The sequence below is a fragment of the Eschrichtius robustus genome, chromosome 9 (assembly GCF_028021215.1).
Source record: "Eschrichtius robustus isolate mEscRob2 chromosome 9, mEscRob2.pri, whole genome shotgun sequence".
Classification (NCBI taxonomy): domain Eukaryota; kingdom Metazoa; phylum Chordata; class Mammalia; order Artiodactyla; family Eschrichtiidae; genus Eschrichtius; species Eschrichtius robustus.
In genome coordinates, this window is record NC_090832.1 from 7,905,988 (window position 1) to 7,932,478 (window position 26,491).

General features: G+C 47.2%; 1 protein-coding gene across 2 annotated transcripts in view; it reads right to left on the reverse strand.

The window, feature by feature from the left end:
- The window catches only part of IGF2R (insulin like growth factor 2 receptor), a 117,139-nt gene that overhangs the window by 89,457 nt on the left and 1,191 nt on the right, over positions 1-26,491 (reverse strand). For both annotated transcript variants that reach the window (XM_068551491.1, XM_068551492.1), the window contains exon 2: positions 6,648-6,787. In XM_068551491.1, coding sequence (XP_068407592.1) covers positions 6,648-6,787 — 140 coding nt within the window. The remainder of the gene's footprint in view (positions 1-6,647; positions 6,788-26,491) is intronic.

Consider the following 26,491-nt stretch of genomic DNA (forward strand, 5'->3'; position numbering starts at 1 on the left):
GGCCCTGGCCTCAGGCCGGGAGGGATCCGGCCGACCTCTGCCACCGCGGCGCGGGGCACCGGCATCCCTCAGCGACAGGCCCCATCGGCATCGCGCCCGCCTGTCCACCTTGCCTTCTTCCTCTGCCCGCTCCACCTGGCGGCCAGGACCGACTGCCGACCCCGGCACTCGGAGAGAGGCCGCAGTGCACCGCGGCAGTGAACCGCGGCAGACAACCGCGGCAACCGGCCAGCCTGGCCGTCCTCCCCGGACGAGAGCCGGGCGAGGACTGCGGGGCGGCGGCCAGCACGCCAGGCCCACGGCCAGCTCCCGAGGACGGCGCCAAATGGGCTGGGCCGCGCTCGCCGGGCCCGCCAGACCGCGCCGGGTCCTCCAGACCGCGCGCCGGGCCCGCCAGACCACGCTCTCCAGGCCGGGTCCGCCAGACCAGACCGCACTGGCGGGGCCCCACCAGACCAGACCGCGCCGGGTCCTCCAGGCCGCGCTCTCCAGGCCGGGTCCTCCAGACCAGGCTGCGCGCCCCAGGCCCGTCAGACCGCGGTCTCCAGGCCGGGCCCGCCAGACCAGGCCGCGCTCGCCCAGGCCGCGCCGGGTCCTCCAGACCGCGCTCTCCAGGCCGGGTCCGCCAGACCGCGCTGGGTCCTCCAGACCGCGCGCTGGGCCCGCCAGACCGCGCGCTGGGTCCTCCAGACCGCGCGCTGGGCCCGCCGGACCGCGCCAGGCCCACCAGACCGCGCGCGCCAGGTCCTCCACATCACGCTCTCCAGGCCGGGTCCGCCAGACCAGGCCGCGCTCGCTGGGCCCGCCAGACCAGCCCGAGCTCGCCGGGCCCGCCAGATCGCGCCGGGTCCTCCGGACCGCGCCAGGCCGTGCGCGTCAGGTCCTCCAGACCACGGTCTCCAGGCCGGGTCCTCCAAACCAGGCCACGCGCGCCGGGCCCACCAGACGGCGCTCTCCAGGCCGGGTCCGCCAGACCAGGCCGAGCTCTCCAGGCCAGGCCGCGCCGGGTCCTTCAGACCCTGCGCCCCGGGCCCGCCAGGCCACGCTCACCAGGGCCCGCCAGGCCGCGCCGGGTCATCCAGACCGCGCTCTCCAGGCCGGGTCCGCCAGACCAGGCCGAGCTCGCCCGGGCCCACCAGACCAGACCACACTGGCGAGGCCCCACCAGACTAGACCGCGCCGGGTCCTCCAGGCCGCGCTCTCCAGGCCGGGTCCTCCAGACCAGGCCACGCACCCCGGGCCCGCCAGACCCGCCCGACCGCGGCCTCCAGGCCGGGCCCCCCAGACCAGGCCGCGCTCGCCTGGGCCCGCCAGACCAAACCGCACTTGCCGAGCCCGCCAGGCCGTGGCGGGTCCGCCCGACCGCGGTCTCCAGGCCGGGGCCGCCAGACCGCGCCGGGTCCGCCAGACCACGCGCTGGGCCCTCCAGACAGCGCTCTCCAGGCCGGGCCCTCCAGGCCGCGCTCGCCCGGGCCCGCCAGACCAGGCCGCGCTCACCCGGACCCGCCAGACCCGGCCACGCGCTACCGGCCAGGCCCCGGGAGGTCCTCCCGACCCTGCGCGCCAGGGCGCCCGCCAGGCCACGCTCGCCCGCACCCGCCAGACCCGGCCACGCTCCGCAGCCCAGGCCGCGCCGGGTCCTCCCGACCCTGCGCGCCAGGCCCGCCCGGCCGCGCTCGCCCGCGCCCGCCAGCCCCGGCCACGCGCTGCCAGCCAGGCCGCGCCGGGTCCTGCAGACCCTGCGCGCCAGGCCGCGCTCACCAGAGCCCGCCCGACCAGGCCGCGCTCCGGGCCTGCCAGGCCTCGCCTGCCACCCCCGCCGTCCGCGGCCGAGCCCAGCCGAGCTCGCAACCCGGCCTCGCTGAGGCTGCCGGGCCTGGCAATCGCGCCTCCACCTGCTGCCTCGGGGCCCAGCTCGCGGCCGCCGGGCCTCCTCAGCACCTCGCTCAGAGCCTGCCAGCCAGGCCGCCAGCCCTCTCCGTGCTAGTCTCCGACGTGCTCCAGCAAGGAAGGCCTCCCTCGCTGTCCACTCCCCCTTCTCTATTGTATCTGTGTCTTTCGACGTGTGCTGTTCACGTGTTATTTCACCAAATTAAGAGTCCCCTCTGTCCAACTTTCCCCGACAGCTACTGCCTCACTTTTCCGCTCCTCTTTATATGAACACTCCGAGAGAGATTTCTACTCGCGCTTCTACCAGACACTCCCCTCCCCTTGTCCCCTGCACTGGCTGTTGCCCCAGAGCCACGTGACCCACTGCTTTTCGGCTTCAAGTCTTTGCTCAAATGTCGCTTTCTCAGCGACACCTACCCCACTGAATATTCCTGAACACACACTCCTGAGACCCCCAGCACTCCTGACACTCCTTCCGTTTCTTTTTTACAGCATTCATCACAGTCTGATATACCACTGAGCCATTGTTTGTTCTTGTCTGTCTCCCACTCCACTAGAATGTAAGCTCCATGAGAAAAGGGATTTTTGTCTGTTTTGGTGACTGATTCAAATATTTGTTACAAATAAATAAATGAATATTAAGTGTTGGCTGTTTTAAAAATATTTATATATACATATATCTGTCATGGTGTGATTTAACCAAGTAAATCAATAAAATATACTACAATTTATTGAACTATCCCCATAGTTAGGCTGTTTCAGCATATTTGCCACAATTACCAGTGCTACAAGTAATTTTTTTGTACAAAAATCTATGTACAGTATTAATTCCTCCATTGTTGGTAAGATTACAAAAGTACATTACAGGAATCTAAGTTTTTAAATTTGACGGACAATGCCAGACGACCAGGAGAGACTATACGTGAGATGAAAACATGAGTTATACCTAAAAATCAACCAGATATCATCTTAAATATCCAATAGAATTATATAATTTTAGAAAATGAAAGATACAAGAGGAAAAGGTATTTTCACATGTTAATAGAGACACGAAGTTCAATCTAGTGATCAACCTGGATAGCTGTTGTAGATTTCTGTGAGTGCGCACAAGAATCAGACAGTAAGTATCACCTGAAGTCAAGGGTCAGGCTCCTTAGAGTAAATGAAGTCACATGACCAGCAACTACAATTGAATTCACTCTATCCTACACCCAGGTCACCTATAAAAAGCCAGTCAGAATCCCAGGCTTCGGTGGTGAGTAACCTCACGTAAGATCCTTCCTTAGTGGGTCTGCTACCTCGGTTAAATGGGCTGGTAACAGCCTTCATGAAGTGGACACCTAGTTTTTAAACCCCAGAGAGATTAATTAAATGAAAACCATGGTATTAATATTTAGGATTTTAGGAGGAATGTGAACATATTCAGTATTTTTACATACTTGCAATGTCTAATTTTATAACTAATTCAAAGGTTATAACTAAGCAATTGATTTAGAATTGTGACAGCATTTGAACAACTAAGAGAACTTCAGGTTTATCATATTTCTACATTTAAACTATTAACTTTTTAAGAATTATTATTAGTCCTTAAGTTTTTACTGTCAGATCAGACATCTGAAGTACTTTAAAGAGAAATCAAATATATAAAATGCATAAATCACTTTAAAATGTGAAGATGATTCAACTCGGTTGTAAATGGAACCAAATGGTTGTTCACAGACCCCCTATAAACGACTGCCAAACTCTGTTAGATTTATATATGTAACAATATAATATCCTTGGCCTAAGGAAGAATTAACACAGGATTTTTTATCAAAAATAATGTAATATTATTTAAACCAAAGTTGAGGTCTTAATATTTGTTTGTAAGTACAAAAACTGCCCTTGCGGGCACTATAAAACTCACATCAACAATGATCTTCCCAGAAGGGTTACAGACAACCATCTTCCTATAGCAATGTATGAACGTGCCCGCCTCTAGGATCCTTGCCAGTAGTCCATGATTCAACCATTTAAACTTCTGCCAGCGTGACTGAAGGAAAACTAGATTTCATTATTGCTTTGATTTGCATTTATGCCTGGCTTACTAATGAAGCTGAACTGACCATCTGGGTTTCTTCTTTTGTGAATTGCCTTTTCTTAGACTTTGCCATTTTTCTACTGGGTTGTTTTTCTTACCATTTATGAAGAGAAATTCCTACCTCCTCCAGATTAAGTTTCTATGTTACTAGGTTTTTCCCAATGTTCTACTGTCTTTTTACTTTTAATTTTAACTAATCCATAATTTGTTACACAATATGAAGGAGAGGTCTAACGTTGTTTCCTAACAGATAAACAGCTTAATTACATACAAATTTTAGGTTATACGTTAAGTTCTCGTATGTATTTGGATCTAGTGTTATACTAACTCTTCTGTTCCTCTGATCTGCTCCAGTTTTTGTGGCTATTTTAAAAACTCACATTTTTTTTCCTTTCTAGGAAGTTCATGTTAGTTTCCAGCTGTCCTCTAAGAGCCAGGAGTTCAGGTTACCCACCATAGTTCCCATATTAGCTCTACAACTGTCTGGTGTGACCCTGTGACGAGCAGAACAAGAACCCTGAATAAATCCACAGGCTCTGCAGCTGGCCTGCCAGCGTTCAAATCCATAACCATGCAACCTCTGGCAAGCTGCTTATCCGTTTAATGCTTCAGTTTCTTCATTTATAAAATGAGGGAAATGAGATCATCTACTGCAAAAGTTGCTGAATGAATTAAATGAGATAGTCTACTTCAAAACGTAACACCTGGCATGTAAGTGCACACCAAATTTAGTTATTATTTAGTTATAAAACTAAATTTACAATAACAAATTTAGTTATTTCTACCGTACAACACAAATTAGCAAAATTAGATCAGATTCAAGATTATCTGTGATAATGTTAATGTCACTCTCATTCGCTCATAGTAGTGTACTCTCCTGAGTTGAAGGACAGGGTAATAACCACTAGTGCTGAAAGTACACATCATCTAGCATACCATTCTCTCCCTCAGGGAGTTTGAGGCCCTAGGAAAAGTATGTCATGTGTGTCTGGGGGTAAAATGAGATTAGAAACAGCTGGTTTATATCATCATCAACTAGTAACAAACCATCTTTTTAACTCTCCCTTTTAACCAACCTTTCCTAGTCCATCAGGCCCAGCTTTCTAAAAACACTTTCTATCAGATTACCTCCCCCATTACCATCACAAAGAACCTATAACAGATCCACTACCTACCCCAGAAAATATCAACTTTCCTGCCCGGCTTTCAAAGCTGACCTGACTTGGTCATTCTCAAATTTTGTGCCAACCTCACAAATCACCCTCCTAGTGACTTGTGTGCATCTGGTATCCACCTATGTTACATTACACTATACTGTACTACCACAAACTAGAAGACACACTTTCATTAGCCAAAAATACTATAGCCAAGTATTATAATAAAGTCAAGAGGAAAACTACTTTTCCTCTTTCTGAAAACCTAAGTAACACTGGCCAACAGGCCCACTTGTGGCCTCTCTCTCTGAATGGTCAAAAGATCCCAACCAGGAAACTGGTGATCTCATTTCCAAGTTTTTTAAGTATATCACAAAGTAATAAAATTTGGTCCAAGAGTTCAGAACAACCTGGTGCTTTCTCAGATCTCTATCCAGGGCCTCAAATCCCTCTTTACCAGTGTTTTCAATCTAGACCGTCTCCGTGTTGGAAGAGACGGAAACCAAACACACGCTGGACCTGACCAGGAGACCTCCCAGACCTCACTCTTCTTACTCTAAACCATTACTTTCTAAAAAGCCTTTTTTTTAAAAAAAAAAAAAAAAAAAAAAGCCCTTTTTAACTGTGCTTAGGAATTTCCATTCAAGATGAGAGATGGAGCTACCAAAGTAAGCTGCCCCTCCCAACTCCTAAAACCTACTGAGTTCCCTCTTCTCACTGCTACACTGTCCCCGGTCACATGCTGTCTCCACTTCATGACTGACCCTCACAATCAGACCTCACCATTGAAAATGCCTTGGTCAAAAGGTCACCACCCACCGACATCCATGACATCACATCCAAGGATGACACTGGCTGCTTTTATGTCTGCCCTACGTCTCTGGGCATCTGCCCCTTTCCCACTCCCATGTAACTTGGTAGGGCTGTCAACCACTTGGATTACCCTGCCAAAGGAAAGGGATACTGACAAAAAAAAAAGAGGGCTTTTGGGGAAATGAAATGAGCCCTACCTAGGAAAGAAAGGTTTGTGCTTTTTCCTCTGGGATGGGCGGTCCTTAGGACTATTTAATTTTTAATGTAAGCCCAAAACCAGTGACCATCTTTGACCCCATGTGAATACAGACTGCCTGAGACTCAAACCACCACAGAAGAAGGCAGAAAGATATAAAGGGGAAGGGAGCTAGGTACTAGAGGAAATGAGGTGAAAGAGGGAGAAAAGTAAAGACAGGGTTTAAGAAAAACATGAGAAGGCAGATCCATGTAGAAAACATCCTTCTATGTCAATAAACACAAACGTGCATAATTCTTCATAATGATTGCATAGTATCCGCTAGATGGGAGTAACCTAATCTGGTCTCAAATTGGAAGTTTAAATTGTTACCACTTTTAACTCCTATAAAACATAAAATGTATATTATGTATCATAAGCATATATAATTGTATAGACAGCTGTATATACATAGAGTCATTTTTGCAAAATTGGGATCCTGCACATCCAGTAATTTAAGGGTAGTTTTACTTACCCACGGAATGAAAGCTGTTTGTCTTCAAGTCGTGCATACAAACAGCACTTGATACTCCACACTGGGCAATATTCACATTTCCACAGATGTTGATTTTATAAAGCATGTTATTTTTGGTATCAACAGCTTCCCACGTATAACTAGAAAGGAAGAAAAGCAATTTGTCACTGTCACTGATCTGCCAATAATTAAACTTCTCTCTAGTTTCATATTCAAGCCACAGTTGCTTAAGATTACCATAACCTAGAAGATACACTTTCATTAGCCAAAAATACTAAAGTCAAACTATGTTAAGTTGAATAGAAGCCAGGGCAGAAACCGCTAAATACCACCTCACTCTGGTTCAGTCCACCCTGAAGCAGCCTCAAGACTCCATGAACATTGAAATACTTAAAATTCTACCATTAATTTAAGAATATCAGCTCAGATGTCTAAGTCACTGCTCAAGAATCATGTTGAATTTTAAGATAGTGACCTTTCCAATCACACTGGAATGCTGAAAAGCCAAATGATTGTTTTTAACTTCATCTTAATTAAAAACTAGTTACGGCATGAAAGACAGTTCTAGTTCTGGTTTTACCTTTTACAGCTACAGTTCAGATCTGAACTGACAAGGTGAAGCTGTGCCATGAGGCAACTGATCCAAAATCAGACAAAATTTACTTTAGGTTGATTCAATGTATCAAGCATTTTACATGCATTAAAACTTGCTGTCTGTTCAAACCTCTGGCAAAGTAGATATTGAGCAACTGCCCATGAACCAAAATGCACACTCGGGACAAAACACAGTTGACCCTTGAACAACATGGGTTTGAATTGCATGGGTCCACTTATATGTGTATTTTTTCCCCCTAAGTACTGTACCGCCATATACCGAACTACATGATCCACGGTTGGCTGAACCCACAGAAGCGAACTGTGGATACAGAGGGCGAACTGTAACCTTATATGCGAATTTTCAACAGGGGGGTGGGCAGGGTAGGGGGGTGGCACTCCTAACAGCCACACTGTTCAAGGGTCAACAATAATGCTCTGTCAATCCTGCCATAAAAATTATTCTCAATTCTCCACTCTTCCCAGGGAAAATGTTGTGTCCATTTTGTAAAACTTCCTCAGCAAGGGTAGACAGGAAATGAGGAAAGTAAATAAAAAGTTCCTCGCAAAACGCAAGGATACATTCATGCAACAGTATTGTTGAAAGGCAGATAAATCAAATCAGACTTGCTTCGGCTAGGCGTATCCTGGAATTGTGGGGGGGCCTGGGTGTGAGACCCTGAGGGTGCTAAACCCTAAGAGCATGTGTATGTGTCAGGAGTACCCAAAGCAGTACCAGCTGGATGAGAGAATGCACTCCCCCAGGAGTCCACTTACCACAGGTGACAAAACACCAGGCCACACACCCCTCCCTGAGCAGAGCCCGCCTCCCCAGAGCCCCGCCCAGCAATGGAGGAGCCCTAACATAGGGTTACTGGCAGGCAAGGAGCCAAGCATTCTCCTGAACCCAGGTCTGGGGACCCATCAATTCCACCTGCCAGGAAGCCAAGGACCTAGGCACAATCAGCATGCAGGCAGGGCTGCAGAATGCTCCCCTGGGAGTTCTGACAGCCTCTGAAGTGCGAGAAACCTGAAAAACAGGCTGGGGTGCTTTGGTGAGGGCCCAGCTGGGCTCAAAAGCAGTTACCACTGAACTCAGCTCCTTCATCGCTAACACCTTAGAGATATCTCCCAGAGTCAGGAGAGTTACATGGCCTGAGAAAATGACCCAAGTAATACCAGGCACGAGAAAATCATCCATCAAGGCCTGTTTCTTTTGACCTTCACTAACCTTCATTCATTCGCTTCACAAAATATTTTCTTAAGTACTTAGAGAGGAGTACAGCGATGATCAAACAACAATCAGACCAAAAAATCCCTGCCCTCCTGGAGTGTATATTCCAGGGGAGGACAGAAAATAAACAGGTAAAGAAATACACAGGAAAGATCATACTCACCCTGGGGCTTGAATGACAAAAAGAGCAACCCAGGGGGGAGATGTGGTGGGAAGAATATCCAGCAGACTTACTAGCCATTTTGAGGTGGGAAGATATCCAGCACACTGACCAGCCATTTTGAGGTCCTGAGGCAGGAATTAACTTAGCACGTGGATGGAAAAGAAAGGAAGGCCCTGTGGCTGGAGCAAGGCGGATAAAGAGACCAGAAGAAGATGACGTCCAGGAGATGGGGACACCTGGTCACACAGATTAAAGGAAGCAGTTTTGATTTTGTACTTGAAGCAAAGAAAGGCCACTCAAAGACCCACCCTGTGGATCTTTCCTTAAAAATTTAAGCTAGGGTTTTCATGTGCAGAGTATTAGTAAACTTTTCTATTAATTACAGTTAATTAAGGAAAATCGTGAATCTCTTACTCAGGACCCCTAAGTTTTTCCAGGATAGCAGACATCAGATTTAAAGCCAAATTTAAAGCAATGGCATCATTAAAGTGTTCCAGAATCCTAAGAACATGAGAGGTGTGTGAAGGTATTTTAGAATGAGTGAATGAGTAGGAAGCAACTCCAAAGACATCCACATGGTTACTGAAAATGCTACGTTTTTCTTAAAACAAAAACCCACCGCTGTTTTTTGCAGAGGTGATAGTTAAATAAGCTAGATGGAAAGTGCCTGTGTTTGTGAAGCAGAAAAGAGATGGAAAAGAGTAAAATGCGGGATGTTGTCCCGATATGTGGAAAGCAGCGTTCCTAGGAAGAAAGACGTTGCTCTAGTCAACTGTATTTCTTTTCTCTATTTGTATCTCATCATATTTGCTTTCTGTCAAGATTTATCAAAATGATAAGCCGTTATCAGATTAAGGGGTGAGGACCCTGTGAAAGTACATGAGTGCTGGGTTTATTCAGGACTTTCATTTAACCACGCACCACAGGGCAGCACTCACAAATCCAAAATGCAGCACCTGGGTAAAGAGTCCTTAGTCATCTCCCTTAAAAATGGAGAAAGGGCATCTGCAGGCTGTCAGGGCTTGAAACGCTTGGATTCCAATGGACACGTGTTTGCTTTAAAACAGATACACATGCCCAGTGCTTTGTATCAATAGGAGCTCAGGGATAATCATTCCGTTGAAATCATCGATCTGAAAACTCATGGGAGCACATTCCAAAAACTACAGTGTATCCTGCTATGCCCCCAGTTAGATTCAAGTATCTAGACAAGCTTTCACTAGTAGGAAATATTTTTTAAAGATGACTTCATTAAACTTGAAGATCAAAGAAATATCTGATAGCACTTTTTAAGAAAATTACATGTTGGGAACTAGATGATTCTACACTCCTTGCCAGACTGAAGGCCAAACTACCAGAATGGCCTAGGCTGAAACCATTCTTTAAATTTATGCTAAAGTTTTAAAGCACCATGATCATATTCTAGAACGAGAGAATGGCTTCAGAAACAATAAAAGTACACAGACTAAATAACATTTAATGATACATTTAATGAATAATAATCTTTTGTCCGAAAGTTTTCCACTACAAAATTCTCTGCGATAAAGTGAACATCTACAGCCAACATGAGGAAACCCAACAGTATGATTTATTTAAAAATCAAGCAACTGAGACCACTCAGCTGAGATTCCCAGAGAAGTCTATATTCTAAACTAAGCTTTTTGGACTTACACAAATAAAAAGGAAAAAAAAACTAACAGGAAAAAATGAGACCAACATATTAGACCAAAGAGAAAACTAAGCTGTAGTACTAAAATTTTAAACTTTTAGCAGGAAACAAACCGTGGAATAAAATACCTGCAAGTTGTGTGGAAATGCAGTCTTCGTTCAGACACACACACACACACACACACACACACACACACACACACACACACACGAATGTTTTAAAGACATCTGCACTACAAGCATCTCCTGCAGCAGGAGAGGTATGAAAGCCCAGTGGGCATTTTCATGAAACTCTGACACTCATATCAGGTCAAGTCTTCTTCTAAAAGACACCGCGGTTCTATGCCGTCCTCCGTCTCATCTGTGAGAAACAGGATGCAGAGAGGTGGACCAGAAGAACCACGAAGGCCGGAGGAAGCGGGTGGCCCACGGGAAGCATCACCCAGAAGCCCCGCCCACTTCCAAGTCTTGCAAAATTCAGTTCATATCCTCTGAGGAGGCAGCCTAATCCCGGTTAGAAATGTTCTTCTGGACACAAAACCACCCGTGTAAGAACCCTGGCTTTGAAAATTAGCAAAAGCAAGCAAAATCCTTGCCATTCTTACCTCATTTTCCAGAGTATAAAATGCCGCTAGCCAATGTCCCCCTCGCCCTCTTAAAAACTCCAAATTCATTTCAAAGCAAACCTGACGATTAGACACACGGGTACGCATGCCAATGCCCCCCGGACCATGTGGGCTGGTCCCTGCTGCGTCCTTAGCTCTGATGTCAGCCCTCCTGGCACTTCCCACCACCCATTGCTAGATCTTCTTAGGTGTCTGGCAACCCCAACTGCCCCATGGCTCTGGACAGGAGTGTCCTCTGCCCCAGAATGACATATGGACATATATATGGACAGAATCAATATATGCAGGCAGGTTGGGAAGGAAGCTGGTCAGCGAACTAAGAACGCGTCACAGCAAACTCTCAACCACAGGCGCTGACGGCCACTCAGCAAGCCACCCAAGCACCTCACGCCATTAATCAACTCTCCCGAATTCCTCTGCTTCAGAGCCAAAGACTCCAAGGCTCAGAGACTTGAAGCCCCTTGCCCAACATCACACAAGTATGAAATGACAAGGCCAGGCATAAGCCAGGTCTGTCTCAGCCCCACAGGCCAGTGCTTACACTAAGGTAAACTACCTCATTTACTTACAATTTTTTTACGTTTTTTTTTTTTAACTTTTCAGAAAATATTTACTTTCAGTTACAACACTGAAGCTGGCAAACCATTCCAGGAAACTTTACAATTTAAATCTTGTCACAGTAGATGCCCCGAAAATGGCAGATCCAGGGGTTTCCCTGGTGGCACAGAGGTTAAGAATCCGCCTGTCAATGCAGGGGACACAGGTTCGAGCCCCGGTCCGGCAAGATCCCACATGACGTGGAGCAACTAAGCCCGTGCACCACAACTACTGAGCCTGCGCTCTAGAGCCCGTGAGCCGCAACTACTGAGCCCACGTGCTACAACTACTGAGCCCACGTGCTGCCAACTACTGACGCCTGCGTGCCTAGAGCCCGTGCTCCACAACAAGAGAAGCCCACGCACCGTAACAAAGAGTAGCCCCCGTTCGCCGCAACTAGAGAAAGCCCGCGTGCTGCAACGAAGACCCAACGCAGCCAAAAATAAAATAAAATTTTAAAAGTAAGTATAAATAAAATAAAATAAAACGGCAGATCCTGTGTGGCCTGTCGATTTCCAGAGTGAGTGAACGCATCTGAGCACGGCCCCCGAGGAGAGGCTGTGACCTTTGTGAAGATCCAGGCTACCCTATGTCAAACTGATGAACAGATGAGACACTTTTCTGAGCTCAAGTTCTTGCCTAAGTTTTTAACTTCTCCTACTATTTACCCCACCCCCACCCCGTCCAGTTCTGCTTTCTCTTTCGCACAGTTTGAATTGCCACACACCAGGGGCACTGCCTTCAGCAACCTATCTTCCCTCACCCAACTGGTTTCCACGGAAAGAGTATCAATTCCCTCAGCCCCCTCCTCCCCACGGGCTGCCCTCACCTCACTTTTGTATTCAGGGCGGCTGAGGATTCCACTAAGACGGAACACATCTACATTGTTCCCCCCCACCCCCCGCCCCGCCTCAGAGTCACACCTTCCTTTAAAATGACTCCTTAGCTCAGCAGAAAGCTGCCCTCCGAAAACCTCAGCCAAGAGTCCAACAGCGCCATCAGTAACTGGGAAACGTCCTGCAATCAAACCATCCAGCCAGCAGGGAACAGGGGAGAGGACAGAAGTCACACACAAGGCAAATGACTTGAAGAGATGTCTGATTTTAAAGTGAATTCTGGAGACTTCCCTGGTGGTCCAGTGAGTAAGACTCCACGCTCCCAATGCAGGGGGCCCGGGTTCGATCCCTGGTCGGGGAACTAGATCCCACATGCACGCCACAACTAAGAAGCCCACATCCCCCAACTAAAGACCCAGCTCAGCCAAAATTAATTAATTAATTCATTAATGATATTAAAAAATACAAAAATAAAATGAATTCTGTGGCTGAGATATGCCCTGGAGGTGGACAATCCATCTCATTGTATAAGGTGAGCACACAGGCTGTCGTTCCCTTGGTTAAAGGAAACTTGAGACCATCTGCCCCTGACTGTAATCCCACCGCCTCTGCCGAAACTACCCTGGACCATGGCAGTCAGTCTGCGTCTATTCAGTGGCACAGAGGTTCTATTTTAACCTCATTTGGTTTACATTTCATAATATCCTGAAAGGTGCTGGCAGATCACCAACTAGAAGGAAGTACACAAGTAGCATACTTGTGTCAACCAACCCAGAGACAGGAAGGCGTTTCTACTTTCCCAGTCCTGTTCGGCAAATGCCACATTGAGAACACAACCTGGTCAAAATGGGTCCAAGCTAGAGGCAGCAAGGAAGAAGCAAATCTAACTGGCCATCACAAGTGCCTAGAGATCAGAAAGCTTCATGAAGAGAAACACAAAGCCATCTCCACTGAATGCGGTGCAAACGTCTATCCAAAAGAGAGCAGTCAAAAGAAAAAGCCAGAGGGCTACAACTGGACAATTATTCTCAACTATGTGACACTGCTGTCTTAATGTGACACCTCTCAAGTTTTCATACATTATCATCACTGAATACCTGCAAAATTGCAACACCTTGCAAATATAATTTGGGGTTCTTTCTAATTTTTAAAAGAGCTAACATCTAAAATGAAGTATATAGAGTCCCACTATAAAATGTATGGTATGCCCAACCCCTTAAAGAAAAAAAAAAAAATCTTAGAAAACTGAGTCCCTGGGACTTCCCCAGCGGTCCAGTGGTTAAGACTCCAAGCCTCCACTGCAGTGGGCGCGGGTTCGATCCCTGGTCGGGGAACTAAGATCCCACAAGCCACGTGGTGTGGCCAAAAATAATAATAATTTTTTAAAGTTTTTTAAAATTTTTAAAAAAGAAAATTGAGTCCCTTCCCTCCAAAACAGCTCCATGAACCTTCACTCTGTCCTTTACTCACATGTTGCCACACAGCCACTCTTTTGAAATCTTAGTTCCCCCACTCGCCATGAGTCTTGGGGTTATGGTAATGGCCATGTGGCTATTAAACATCTGATTACTGGCCGACAATCATTGGTACATAAAGCAGAATAGAGGTACGATGTAATCAGTAACAAAATTAGTAAGCATGTATGAATCTATAATTTGGTTTCCTTTTTAAAAAAAAAAAAAAACAAGTTGGTGATATATACAAGCTAAACTCACATAGCATGGTCACTGGCTAGAGGAATGTTTTTCTGAATCTAGAGTGAGCAGCAAATACCAAATCTGGGGGACGAGGGGAATGCAAAGTCTTTGCAACCTGAACATCAGAAAAGATTTCTCTGCTTCTGGCCTGCATCCAAGTCCTCTAACAGAATATTCAGGAAACATTTGGCTCACTACTGCCCCTTATCATCATCAGATAGTTTCTCAGCTCATACCTCCAGACCACCAACCTTCAAAATCTGCAACAGTCTCCTAAAATAGGAAGAGGGGAGGGAGTGGTGGGAAATGGCAGAGGGAAAGGAGGTCATGGAAAGAGGCAGGGTTTCCAAAATGGACATTTGCAGCAGAAATGTCAAGAGCACAATGTAACCACTGTTGTCAATAACTTTTTGCTGCTGACACTAAGAGAGAAAAATCTGATCTGGCACAACAAATATGCACCCTGATCTGAAGGCCGGGGGACACATGAGTTTGACACAGCATCATGGCCAAAACTTATATAGGAAGTACTTCACTTCCTATTCTAACAAACCCACAAAGCTGTGGATAAAGATATGGAGCCAGCAAAAAGAAAAAAAAAAAAAAAAAAAAGCAAGGAAATGTCAGACTTTAGTCTCTGGTTTTCCCTGGTAGTTACGCAGGGTCTGGGAGCAGGAAGCCAGTTGTCTGGAGAGGGATCCGCTGGAGGCGAGGCTCTAAGTCAGCGTTAGGGGCCGAGGCGCCAGGGGGTCGGCAGGGATGCTTTTAAAACCGGCATCATGAGTGAGTGACCGGGAGAGGTCACGTGAACTAGAGGCAAGCTCCCCAAGAAAGGTGCCAGGGCGACGGGGGAAGGAGCCCACACACCTGGGCCTGAATCCTGCCCCACCCTGACCAGCCCTGTGGGACACACTTAAGCTCTCTGAGCCCCGCCTTTCCAGTCTACAAAGTTGTCTACCTCACAGCCACAGCGAGGAAAACCAAGACTGGGGACATGGAGCTTCTGAGACTATTACGATCTAAGCTCTCACCTGGATCCACAGCAGGACTCAGACGGCCTAAAAACTGAGTTCACCAACTTACCTTGGTAAGTCCTTCCTAAAGGACTGTCACGTGACACTGCCAGGCCCTGGAGGGGAGAGGGAAAGGGAGTGGGGGCAGGCCCTTGTTTGGGGGCCATCTCCAGGAGCAGCTCAAGACAGAGACCGGGGGCTCTGGACACACAGGCGTGCACGCACGCACACACACACACACAGATATGCACACACACCAGCCGCCTCCTGGCACGTCTCAGAAGACAGAACAGGCACTTGGGCGCCACCAGCTGCCACCAGAACAGAGGCCCGATGAATTGGAAACTTGTGGAGAAGAATAGGTCATACTCTCCCTCAAGAGGTCTCACTGCTCTGCAAGGCTGGGCTTCTTAGTAAACCGGCAAGTGCCCTCCACCACGGAAACCTACCACGAAGGACCCGCCTGTCCTCCCTCTGCCACACCTGCCGCATCTTTCCTCCCATCAACTCTACGGTACCAGGATGCAGGCCAGGATTGCAACCCGAAAGCCTGCTCGCTGAGGACCTTTTTAAAATCTGGATGCTCTCATACTTTGTTCCTCAAATGCAGAAAGAAGGGCTGAATTACAGGCTAAACCTCCTCCTTAATTATATGGATGTCGGAATTCAACTGCCTTTAACGTCAACCCAGCCCGCAGCAGAGAAATCAAACCTTAAGGCTCGGTCCCCTCATAGGCCATCACCAACGTCCCCCCAAACCCTCCCACACCTGGTACCCTTCCTTCAGAGCCCTCAGTACAAGAGAAAGTCTGCCTTCCTAATTTCCGGGCAGTCAGCTCAGCTGGTTAGCTCGCGATACTGACCAGGCCGCTCTCTGGGGGGAGTTCTTCACAAAGGCCAGTGATGTTGTCACAGGAGAAAAGTCTCTGCTTTCAAGATGCTGGGGTCATACAACTCAGAAGCCCTAACACCCAGCTGGGGACCGGAAGCACAGTGCCACGTCAGCTGTCACCTTCCTGCGTTCATCTAAAAGAACAACTATATCCCCCCACCCCTCCCCAAGCACTTCCCCTGAATGACCTGCCAACACTGTTCACAACCTCCACCCGATCCCTCCAGGCGGTCCCTAAACCTGCTTTCCCCACAACCCTGCCCATCTCTGAAAATGGAACTCCATCCTTTCAATTGCTCAGACCAAAAACCTAAGAGTCCGCCTTTCTCTTTCTTTCCTCACATCCCATAACCAATCATGGGCAAACCCTATCAGCTCCACCTTCAAACTATCCACAATCTGACCACTTGCCTCCACAACCCTGGTCCAATCTGTTAGAACTTCTTACCTGGTCCATCAAAAATACCAGCTTCCCCTCTAGGTCACTCCTGTGCTCGAAATCCTCCCAGGCTCCCGCCTCCCTCAGAATAAAAGCCAGAGTTGTACTTTTTTTTTTTTTTTTTTCATTTTTTTTATTGAAGTCTAGTTGATTTACAATGTTAATTTCCGCTGTACAGCAAAGTGATTCAGTTATACACATACGTTCTTTTTCAGAGTCATTCTTGATGGCCTGTGGGACTTGGCCCCCAGCTAATCCTCTGCTAAACATTCCTGCCTTCCACCCTCTCCCTTGCTCATGGTGTTCCAGCCACGTCAGCCAGCATCCTCGCCAGAGCACGGATACGTGGGTCCCTCTGCCTAGAACACCCTTCCCCTGTTAGACGCGCAGGTCTCCGCCTACAGAAAGACCTCGGGACAGTGCACCCTCCATGAAACAGCTCCACCCACAGACCCTCTCCCCTGCCTCACTCAGCCCTTCCACCCAAGCGTCTAACTCACACGGCCCCCTGTAAAGGATCCACTCTCAAAAGGCAGAAGAGAGAGAGAGCCTTGTGGGCTTCTCACTTTGTTCTGTGGTAACACTCCTCCGGCAGACAGCAGGTGGAGGGGCCCTCAGAGGACACAGAAGGTGACTCAGTGGAGACGCGCCCTTGTCACTCCTAGGAAGCCACCCCTTCAGCACGTCCATGCTGGTGGTTTGAGTTTCTATTTGCAGGCCAGGGGTGAGGAGCCAGGAGTGCTGGGGAGTGGCTTTCAGTACAAAACAGTGTTTTTTAAATGTCTAACTGGTTTTCAACTAGAGAGAATCACACAGATGGCAACAAATTAATGTCGCACACAATCAAGACCCAGTGGGCTGTCGACCCCCGGATGAATTCTCCGTGTGCGCTCCGCATGTTTTATTACCACACACACGTATGTGCGAAGAATATTTACAGCGTTAAAGCACAAAGGCTCTGATTTAAAAGACCGCTCCTCCCAGGCTGCCACCGGCAAAGGCCACGTTTCACTCTTTCCACATGCCTTCGTCTTCCCCTGGTCCCTCCATACCCCGAAACAAAACTAGAATTGATCCTTTCACAACCTCTGATTTCCTGCAACTCTCCTGGCCCCCAATGAACAGTGACACGTGCAGGACTCTGCTCCGTGGCCCTGGGGAAGCTGCCCGCCTCAGGTTCACCGAAGGATCTAAAAGCAACAGCAAAATCCCACCGAAGGTCTCTGGTCGATGTGAAAGGCAAGTTTCATGCTCCCAGAAGCTAGAGGGACTGGGCTCTCCCCACCCTGCACACAGGCCGCCCCCCGCGCTGGTTACCACAAGGACAGAAATAGGCGCGTGACACACTGCTTCGGGCACCTCAAAACCCCAGCAGCAGCAGCTGGTTCTTAAGTTGTACAGCAAAGTGGAGCTGACGAAGGGCTTTCACATCCATCCCGCTGGCCTGCATTCTTGCGCCCGCTCCCCACCTACAACAAACGCCCTGGAACCCAGCACCCACCCCCTCCAGGGAAGCCGGGATGGGAGCCCCTTCTGACCACGGACACCATACAGAAGTCCTCTGGGGCTTCAGGGCCCCTACAAAAGACGAACAAGGAGGCTCTCTCTTCTCCCCTGGATGGTGGACTAATGCAGCCACCACAGGAAGGAGGGCGATGCCAAGAAAACGGCAGGAAAGGGCCTGGGGCCGCCTGACATATGGCACCTGGCACCCGCCCAACCCCACACCTCCCTGTGCAAGCGAACTCGAGTTGGGCTTTCTGCTACTCAGAGCTAAAGGAATCCTGAAGGATACATACCTCGCAACCACAGAATTCTGGATGCAAAATGGACCCTGAGAATCACACAGCCCAGTGGTTTTAAAACTTCTTTAAATGATGGAGATGTTTCTTTCTCAAAAGGACTCTTACATGGAGTGCCAATGGCTAGAATGGATAAAGACGAAACGCCCTCTGGTTGAGGCAGAAAGCCCTAGGCACTAACGGAGAAGCCGGGGGTTCAGAGTAACCAGCTAAAAATACCACTGACCTAATGCAGAGACTCTTAACGTATAGAAAGAAAGCAATCGCTGCCGCCACCACCATTTATGAACGCTGAGGATGGCCAGGCACTTAAACGCACTCTGGTTCTCATACCATCCTAAAAACATGATTAGCACCCTGATTTGACACAGAAGGAAACCAAAACTCAGCAGATCAGTAACTGTCCACATTCAAAAGCAGGACAGTTGACTTCCAAAACTCCACTCCCAGCCCTCTTGAGGAGGAAACAGAGATCCAGAGAAAAGAAGTGATCTGCCACACCAGCCCAGTAACCCAGCTCTCCCGACTCCACCTGCAGGCAGCCCTCACTGTACCCTGCCAACCGCACTCAGCAGAGATCCAGCAGCTGTCTCCAAGCAGGAACAGGGCTGGGCGTGATACTTAGGAGGACAGAAAAGCACCTCAGACCAGCCACACAGACACACCAGCCAGAGGAACGCCCTGCCCATCCCCCGGCCTCCCCCCAGCAACTTGCAGCCAAGCTCCAACAACTGCTCCCAGCTCGATCCTGCACAGCTGCACAAAAAGAGGCCACAAATGTCCCAGAGAAGGCTTACTGCAAAGAGCACGATCAAGAAGCACCAGTCGTCACAAGGGCACCAACACCATGAAAATGAGATGACAAATGCCAACAAAGAAACTGGGCCCAAGGAAAGAGAATTAATAGAGCAATCGGAGCAGAACTTTACAATACATCTTCCAGGGGATGAGGAAAGCTGTGGCATCCATGAAGAACAGGCAGCTGTGAATATATATCAACTCTAGACCCTGTTGGAATTTTGAAAAACAGGAAAGTTGAAGAGCTTATGAACAACAGGAGAATTGCTAGCCTGGGAGACAGGACACAAGACATTCTTCTGGAACCCTGACCAAAGTGGTAGTCAGATACAAAGTATAAAAGAGAAACCAAGCAGGACAAAATATAAGTTATGATAAAGAACGGCTGAACAGCACAATTAATGAAACTTTGACCCAAGCAGAGAACATTTTTTCCAAACACACAGAATGCTATTAACTTGACTAGGTGCTAGGCCACAGTTTCACCACATTTACTGCCCACAATGCAGAGGGAATTCCATTTACCTGGGGGAAGAAAAGATTTTTAAAAATTAGTGGGTCCAGGAAGTTTAAATAGTTAGAGCTTTTGGGTACAAGAAGGAAATATTTAGAACTGAAGGATGAATAAACTATGTATCGGGGGCTTCCCTGGTGGCGCAGTGGTTAGGAATCCGCCTGCTAATGCAGGGGACACGGGTTCGAGCCCTGGTTCAGGAAGATCCCACATGCTGCAGAGCAGCCAGGCCCATGCGCCACAACTACTGAGCCTGCGCTCTAGAGCCCACGCACCTAGAGCCGGTGCTCCAAGACGAGAGAGGCCACCACAATGAGAGGCCCGCGCACGGCAATGAAGAGTAGCCCCTGCTCACCGAAACTAAAAAGAAAGCCCAGGCACAGCAACGAAGACCCAACGCAGCCAAAAATAAATAAATTAAAAAAAAAAAAAAAACAACTATGTATCAAAACCTAAGTAGTATAGGACTCAGGACAAAGAAACACATAGCTTTAAATTCATCCCTCAGTTATGTAAACTGATTTAAAAGATCTAAGCTTTCAACGCAAACCAGAAAAAAAGAGGATAAACAACAAGATCCTAACTGTGTAGCACAGGAAACTATATTCAATATCCTGTAATAGACCATAATGGCAAAGAATATATATGTATAACTAAATCACTTTGCTGTACAGCAGCAATTAACACAGTATTGCAAATCAGCTATACTTCAATAAAACAAATTTAAAAAAAGAAAAAAGAAAAATTAGGTAGAAGTTAGCAATAGAGAGCAGAAATTAATAAAATCAAGATTTAATGGTGATAGAGATGGTGAACAAAAAAAAAAAAAATGCTATGGGCTTCCCTGGTGGTGCAGTGGTTAACATCTGCCTGCCAATGCAGGGGACACAGGTTCGAGCCCTGGTCCGGGAAGATCCCACTTGCCACGGAGCAACTAAGCCCGTGCGCCATAACTACTGAGCCTGCACTCTAGAGCCCGCGAGCCACAACTACTGAGCCCACGAGCCACAACTACTGAGCCTGTGCGCCTGGAGCCTGTGCGCCCCAACAAGAGAAGCCGCCGCAATGAGAAGCCCACGCACCGCAACCAAGTAGCCCCCACTCGCCGCAACTAGAGAAAGCCCATGCGCACAGCAACGAAGACCCAACGCAGTCAACTATAAATTAATTAATTAATTAAAATACTAGTTCTTTTGAAAAGACTAAAAAGGGTAGAAAAGTCTTTAGTAAATATGTTAAGGGAAAAAAATCAGGAATTTTTAAAATGTATCTAACAGATTCAAAAAGTATTTCCAAAAGCAAATATGTAGCATGCTACATATTTATATGTGAATACATAATTAAAACGACAATTTCCTCGGAAAATATAGATTATCAAAATTGGCTCAAAAAAAGTACAGAATCTTAACAAAGTAGATGAAATGGAAACCATAATCAAAACTCCTCTTCGACTACATTCTACCTCCACAAAGACACCAGGCCCAGACAGCTTTACTAGTGAGTTCTACCAAAATTTAAGGAAGAGAAATTGTCCATCCTATACAAAAACTGTTCCACAGCATATAAAGTACTAAAAGCTAACTGGCTCTCTCCACAAAGCAAACATTCTTTATACTAAATTCAGCCAAGAATAGTACAGCAAAGAAAATTATAGCCCAAGCTCACTTAAAAACAGTTGCAAGCCTCCGGTATAAAATATCAGGAAATAGAAACAGATCTATTTCTATTTCACCTTTTCCTCACATCATACATAAAAATTAACTTGCAAAATTGATCACAGGGCTAAACATAAAGTTGAAACTATAAAACTTCTAGAAACAGACACAGGAGAGAATATTTTTGACCTTAGAGTAGACCAGTGGTTCTCAAGTGGAGGTAATTTTGCCTCCTCCCCACCCCCTGGGGTCATTTAAAATGTCTGAGGACATTATTGTTTGTCACAAATGGGGGGAAGGGTTGTTCCTGGCATCTAATGGGTGAGACCAGGGGTGCTCTTAGCAATGCTAAAGACAGGCCCCACAACAAAGATTTATCCAGGCCAAATGTCAAATGTGCTGAGGTTGAGAAACCTTGGTACAGGCAAAGATTTCTTAGGCTACAAAAAGCACAAACAATTAAAAAAAAAAAAAAAGATAAACTGAAGTCCATCAAACTTAAGAAATATTCTTTCTTCAAAGGATATATTAAGAAAATAAAAAAGCACGCCAAAGACTGAGAGAAAATACACATTATACATACCTGAAAAAGGACTTGACCCATAATATGTAAAGAACTCTTAAAACACAGTAAGATGACCCCCAAAAAAAGTGTGTTAAGGGATGAGAGGAAAAAAAAAAATTTTTTTTTTTAAAGAATCACTACAGGGGCTTCCTTGGTGGCGCAGTGGTTGAGAATCTGCCTGCCGATGCAGGGGACACGGGTTCGAGCCCTGGTCTGGGAAGATCCCACATGCCGCGGAGCAACTAGGCCCGTGAGCCACACCTACTGAGCCTGCGTGTCTGGAGCCTGTGCTCCGCAACAAGAGAGGCCGCAACAGTGAGAGGCCCGCGCACCGTGATGAAGAGTGGCCCCCACTTGCCGCAACTAGAGAAAGCCCTCACACAGAAACGAAGACCCAACACAGCCAAAAATAAATAAATAAATAAATAAATAAAAATTAAAAAAAAAAAAAAAAAAAGAATCACTACAAAAGATATCCAAATGGTCGATAAGCACATGAAAGATGTTCATCATTAGGCATCCCAATAAATACAAACAAAGATGTTCAACACCATGAGTCAGCAGGGATATGAAAATTAAAACCACACTGAAATACCACTAGACACGCACTAGGATGACTAAAATTAAAAAGACTGATAAGATCAAGTGTTGTTAAGGATGTAGAAACACTGGAACTTTCACACTGCTGATGGGAATACAAAATGGACAACCACTTTGGAAGTCAGTTTGACAACTCACTCACTCCCCATTCACTGAACAATCCCACTCCTAGGTTTCAAAAAAAAAAAAAAAAAAAAAAAAAGCATATGTCCACACAAAATCTTATACACAAATATGCACAACAGCTTTGTTCATAATAGCCAAAAACTAGTAACATTTACATTAGTCTTGGGACAAAAAGAAAATCAAAACTAAGACTACACATTATTGAAAACTGCAGGACTTCCCTGGTGGTGCAGTGGTTAATAATCCACCTGCCAATGCAGGGGACGTGGGTTCAAGCCCTGGTCCAGGAAGATCCCACATGCCGTGGAGCAACTAAGCCCGTGTGCCAAAACTACTGAGCCTGCGCTCTAGAGCCCGCGAGCCACAACTACTGAAGCCCGCGCGCCTGGAGCCCGTGCTCCACAACAAGAGAAGCCACCACAATGAGAAGCCCACGCACCACAACAAGGAGCAGCCCCCCGCTCCCCGAATCTAGAGAAAGCCAGTGCACACCAACGAAGACCCAACGCGGCCAAAAATAAATAAATAAATTTAAATAAATAAATAAATAAAATTGCAAGAAAAAATTTTTAAATAAATAAAATAAAATTAGCAAAAATAAAGGGAGAAGAACGTTTGTTGCTGCCTCCCTTGGGGGAGCAGCGGTAGCCAGCGGTCTTCTGGATCTGTTCAGTTGGTGGTGCCTCCACTCCAGCTCTGGCCCTTCCCAGTTTTCCCCTCTGCTTAAGATATGCCTAAGGAATACTTGGAGAATAAATGAATCCTGTGTCACCTTGCCAGGATTAAAGGTGAGGAGACACCATTAGCATAAATTCAGGCCTCTGTCCCTCACTGGTCATGAGCCAGCTATGAGGAAGATACAAAGGACCCACAGGTATACCGGATCTCAGCTACCTCCATCTCCATGACCAGTGGGGGCACTACCAAGAGGGCTCGTGGCTGGGACAATAAAAAGGAAAGAGAAAAGAAAAAGGAGAAAAAGAACAGTATCTGCAAAGGAACAAGCTACTTTCTACCATCAGTCCCAGTTCTTCGACCCTTGTGAATTCTCTCTGCCCAGCACAATACAGTTTTATATGCCAAGATCAAAATAAAGATGAGACATCTAAATTATTTTACTCAACCCCATCTTTTAAAAATCCCTCCGTGAAGCACTGATAAAAGACATGAAGCCCAATCAGGAATTCATTTCCTGGGAATCTGTCAGGATGCTGTTCTAAGAATTAAAGCATGTGGTCTAACATACCCCTAATTAACAATCTTGGGCTACACACACTTATTGTTGCAAGAAATGTATACACACAAATGGATGTGGTCCAGGTTCAACATGTGGCCTAAATTAGGCATATAAGCACTATTCCTTCAGAAAAATCACAGGGAAAAAAATATCTCCTTAGAGACATCAACTTAACCAACCTCAACTCCCAGCTGGCTTCATTATTCTCTTGTCCTCAATGTAACAAAAACTTTCCAGCATTTATACCCAAACAATTGGGGGAAGACTTGTTCTGAATAAATTTTAAGGTACTTAACTACCTAAATCAAGCCAGCCCAAAGCGTTACTTTATAACTAGTACAAACTGTTAGAACCGCACTCATTAAGAACATTGTTAACACCAAAATAGAGGGTGGAAACTAACCGATTACATATGTAAGATGGCCTTTTACAAAATGTATCTCACACAGTGAAGAATAAAGCTATGGACAAGTGGAGGGCCTTCTGGTCACTTTCGCGACTCTGCATGGCTGCCCTCTGCCCCCCTCACCTCTTGTGCTCGCGGGTCCTGCCCCAGCGACCTTCGGACGCCCCTCACCAGCACAGCACTCCTTCGGGCCCCAGGCCCTCCATGCGTGCCAGTCCCATGGGCAGTCACACTGGCCTCTGGATTCAAGTGCTTTCTTTCTACTACACGCCACCTCCCGAGAAATAGGTGAGTGATAAGAATCACCGACTTTTTCCACAGCATAGGACTCACCTGGTGCATCAAACCTTGTGAAGCTTCAAAAACACACAACTGAGGCTCTCCAAAGAGCAAGCACTACAAGTGCCGAGAGAGCAGATACACTTTGGGAAACTTGCCTTTGTCGTCCCTGCTTTTCACTGCCCAGCTCTCTCCACAGACACAAAGATATTAAAGCTGCTGCTGAGTCAGTTGCTTCGCTGTTGCCTTCATCCCCGGCATTAACTAACTGCAAGGGGACAGCACCCTGACCACCACCCTCACCCCAGGAGGGGTCAGAGCCACAGGGGTGCCCTGCAGGCAACCCTGAAGCAGGCCCAGACCTCCCTCGTGTTGGTCCTAAGGGACTGCAGGTGAAAAGTACCCTCTCAGGTTCTAGAGAGCTGGGCTTGGGAGGAGAGGTTGTTTTCCCGGAAATCCAACTCCCTTTTCCAGTGACAGGAGAACTGCCTGCCAGGGCTCTAGCTGATGCCGGGTGGCATCTGGGCACCCCAAACCTGCGCCTGAGGGGATCGGGAAACCGCGCCAGGCACCAAACCACCAGGAACAGGAGAGTCTTCCACGGAAAAACGTGTTTCTCGTTACAAGCAACCAATTTACAAACATTTGGAACGTGACCCGGTGTCTATGGGGACCGCTACCACCGACAAGCTGCACAAACAGTAACAGCAGAAGTCTGCTTTTCACACTCACAGTGAGACCTGGGGAGTTATTTACAAGTGGACGCCCAGGGGTGGAATAAAAGGCAGCTGAAAACATCCGGCTTTGGTGCTACTTGGTAGAATTTTTCAAACTGCATTTAAAAAGATGTTCAGCCCATGTTCCCATTCAAATATGTGCTAGAGTTAGCCAGTGTTACCTCATTCAAGAAAACCAATTTTTTTTAAACCCCCTCCCCAAGGGTTAAAAAAAAAAAAAGAAAAGACAAAGAAACAAGTCTTAATAAGTATTTAAGCCAAGGAATCCATTTGAAACAGGAACAAATAGAAAGAATTCACTTTGCAGGTAGTGGGTTTGAAGTATAGATTTTTAAACACAGCTCTGGGGAAGTCTCAAGGTGAAACCACAGAGCAGTAACAGGAAAGAAATGTGCACAAGCCCAGCTGTGACCTGCCTGGGGCTGCGGTCCTGAGGAAGGCCGGCAGAAAGGACCTGCACCAACGTGAAAGCTCTCCTAAGACCGCAGAGGGCACACGCTAAATGCATATCCCCTCAGAACACCGTGGAGCATTTCCTAAGTTATGCCCACGTGTGACCATGAGGCGAAGCATTGCAAGATACAACGGCCATTTCCTACTGGACCAAGAGGCCGAAGTCCGCCTGGATATGAGGTTCATAAACCAGGTTCCAGGCGCTGGGACGACTACCACCCTAAAGCAAAAGTGAGGGCCCCGGCAGCAGTCACGGAGTAGGGGTCTGCCCTTGAGGCCCACTTTAACCTCAACTATTAAGAAATCAATTCCAATTTGCTAACACCACCACTAGCCCAGCTGAGCTAACTTCTCACAGATGCGTTTGGTCACAGCAGCCATTATTCCAAAACATCCCCCTTTAAAGGTCAGTTGCAGCCTGACCGTGTGTCAGCTAGGGCCCTTTTCTCTGTAACGGGGGCTTCCGTGAGTAACTGCTATCTTAGGGCGGCTAACTGGCCTACAAACTAATGTGCTGTAAACTCTCCCTCCCGCCCCGCTACCCCTTTCCAAAAAAGGGAAAAGAAAGAATACGGGCCTTTCCGTTTCGATTGTGAGCTCAGCCTCACTCTCCTCAGAGTAATAATTTCTACAAGTTCTGAATTCAGGGGTTAATAGGACCATCTCTGATGCAAGGGAAGAATATGAACCCCATAAACGCCACCACAAACTCAAAATTCAGCTCAAAGTGGGCTAAACCTCACTTCATTCTGCGAAGTAACTTGCTAACGCCAGGGATAACTGTTGACTGTTCACTGATCTTTCAGAACTTTTCATCCTCTTTTTTTTTTAACCAAAGTTTAAAAAATAAATAAAAGCTGTATTTTCCATCATCCTAAACAGTCCAGAGAAAGTTGGTTAGAAAATTCTCGGA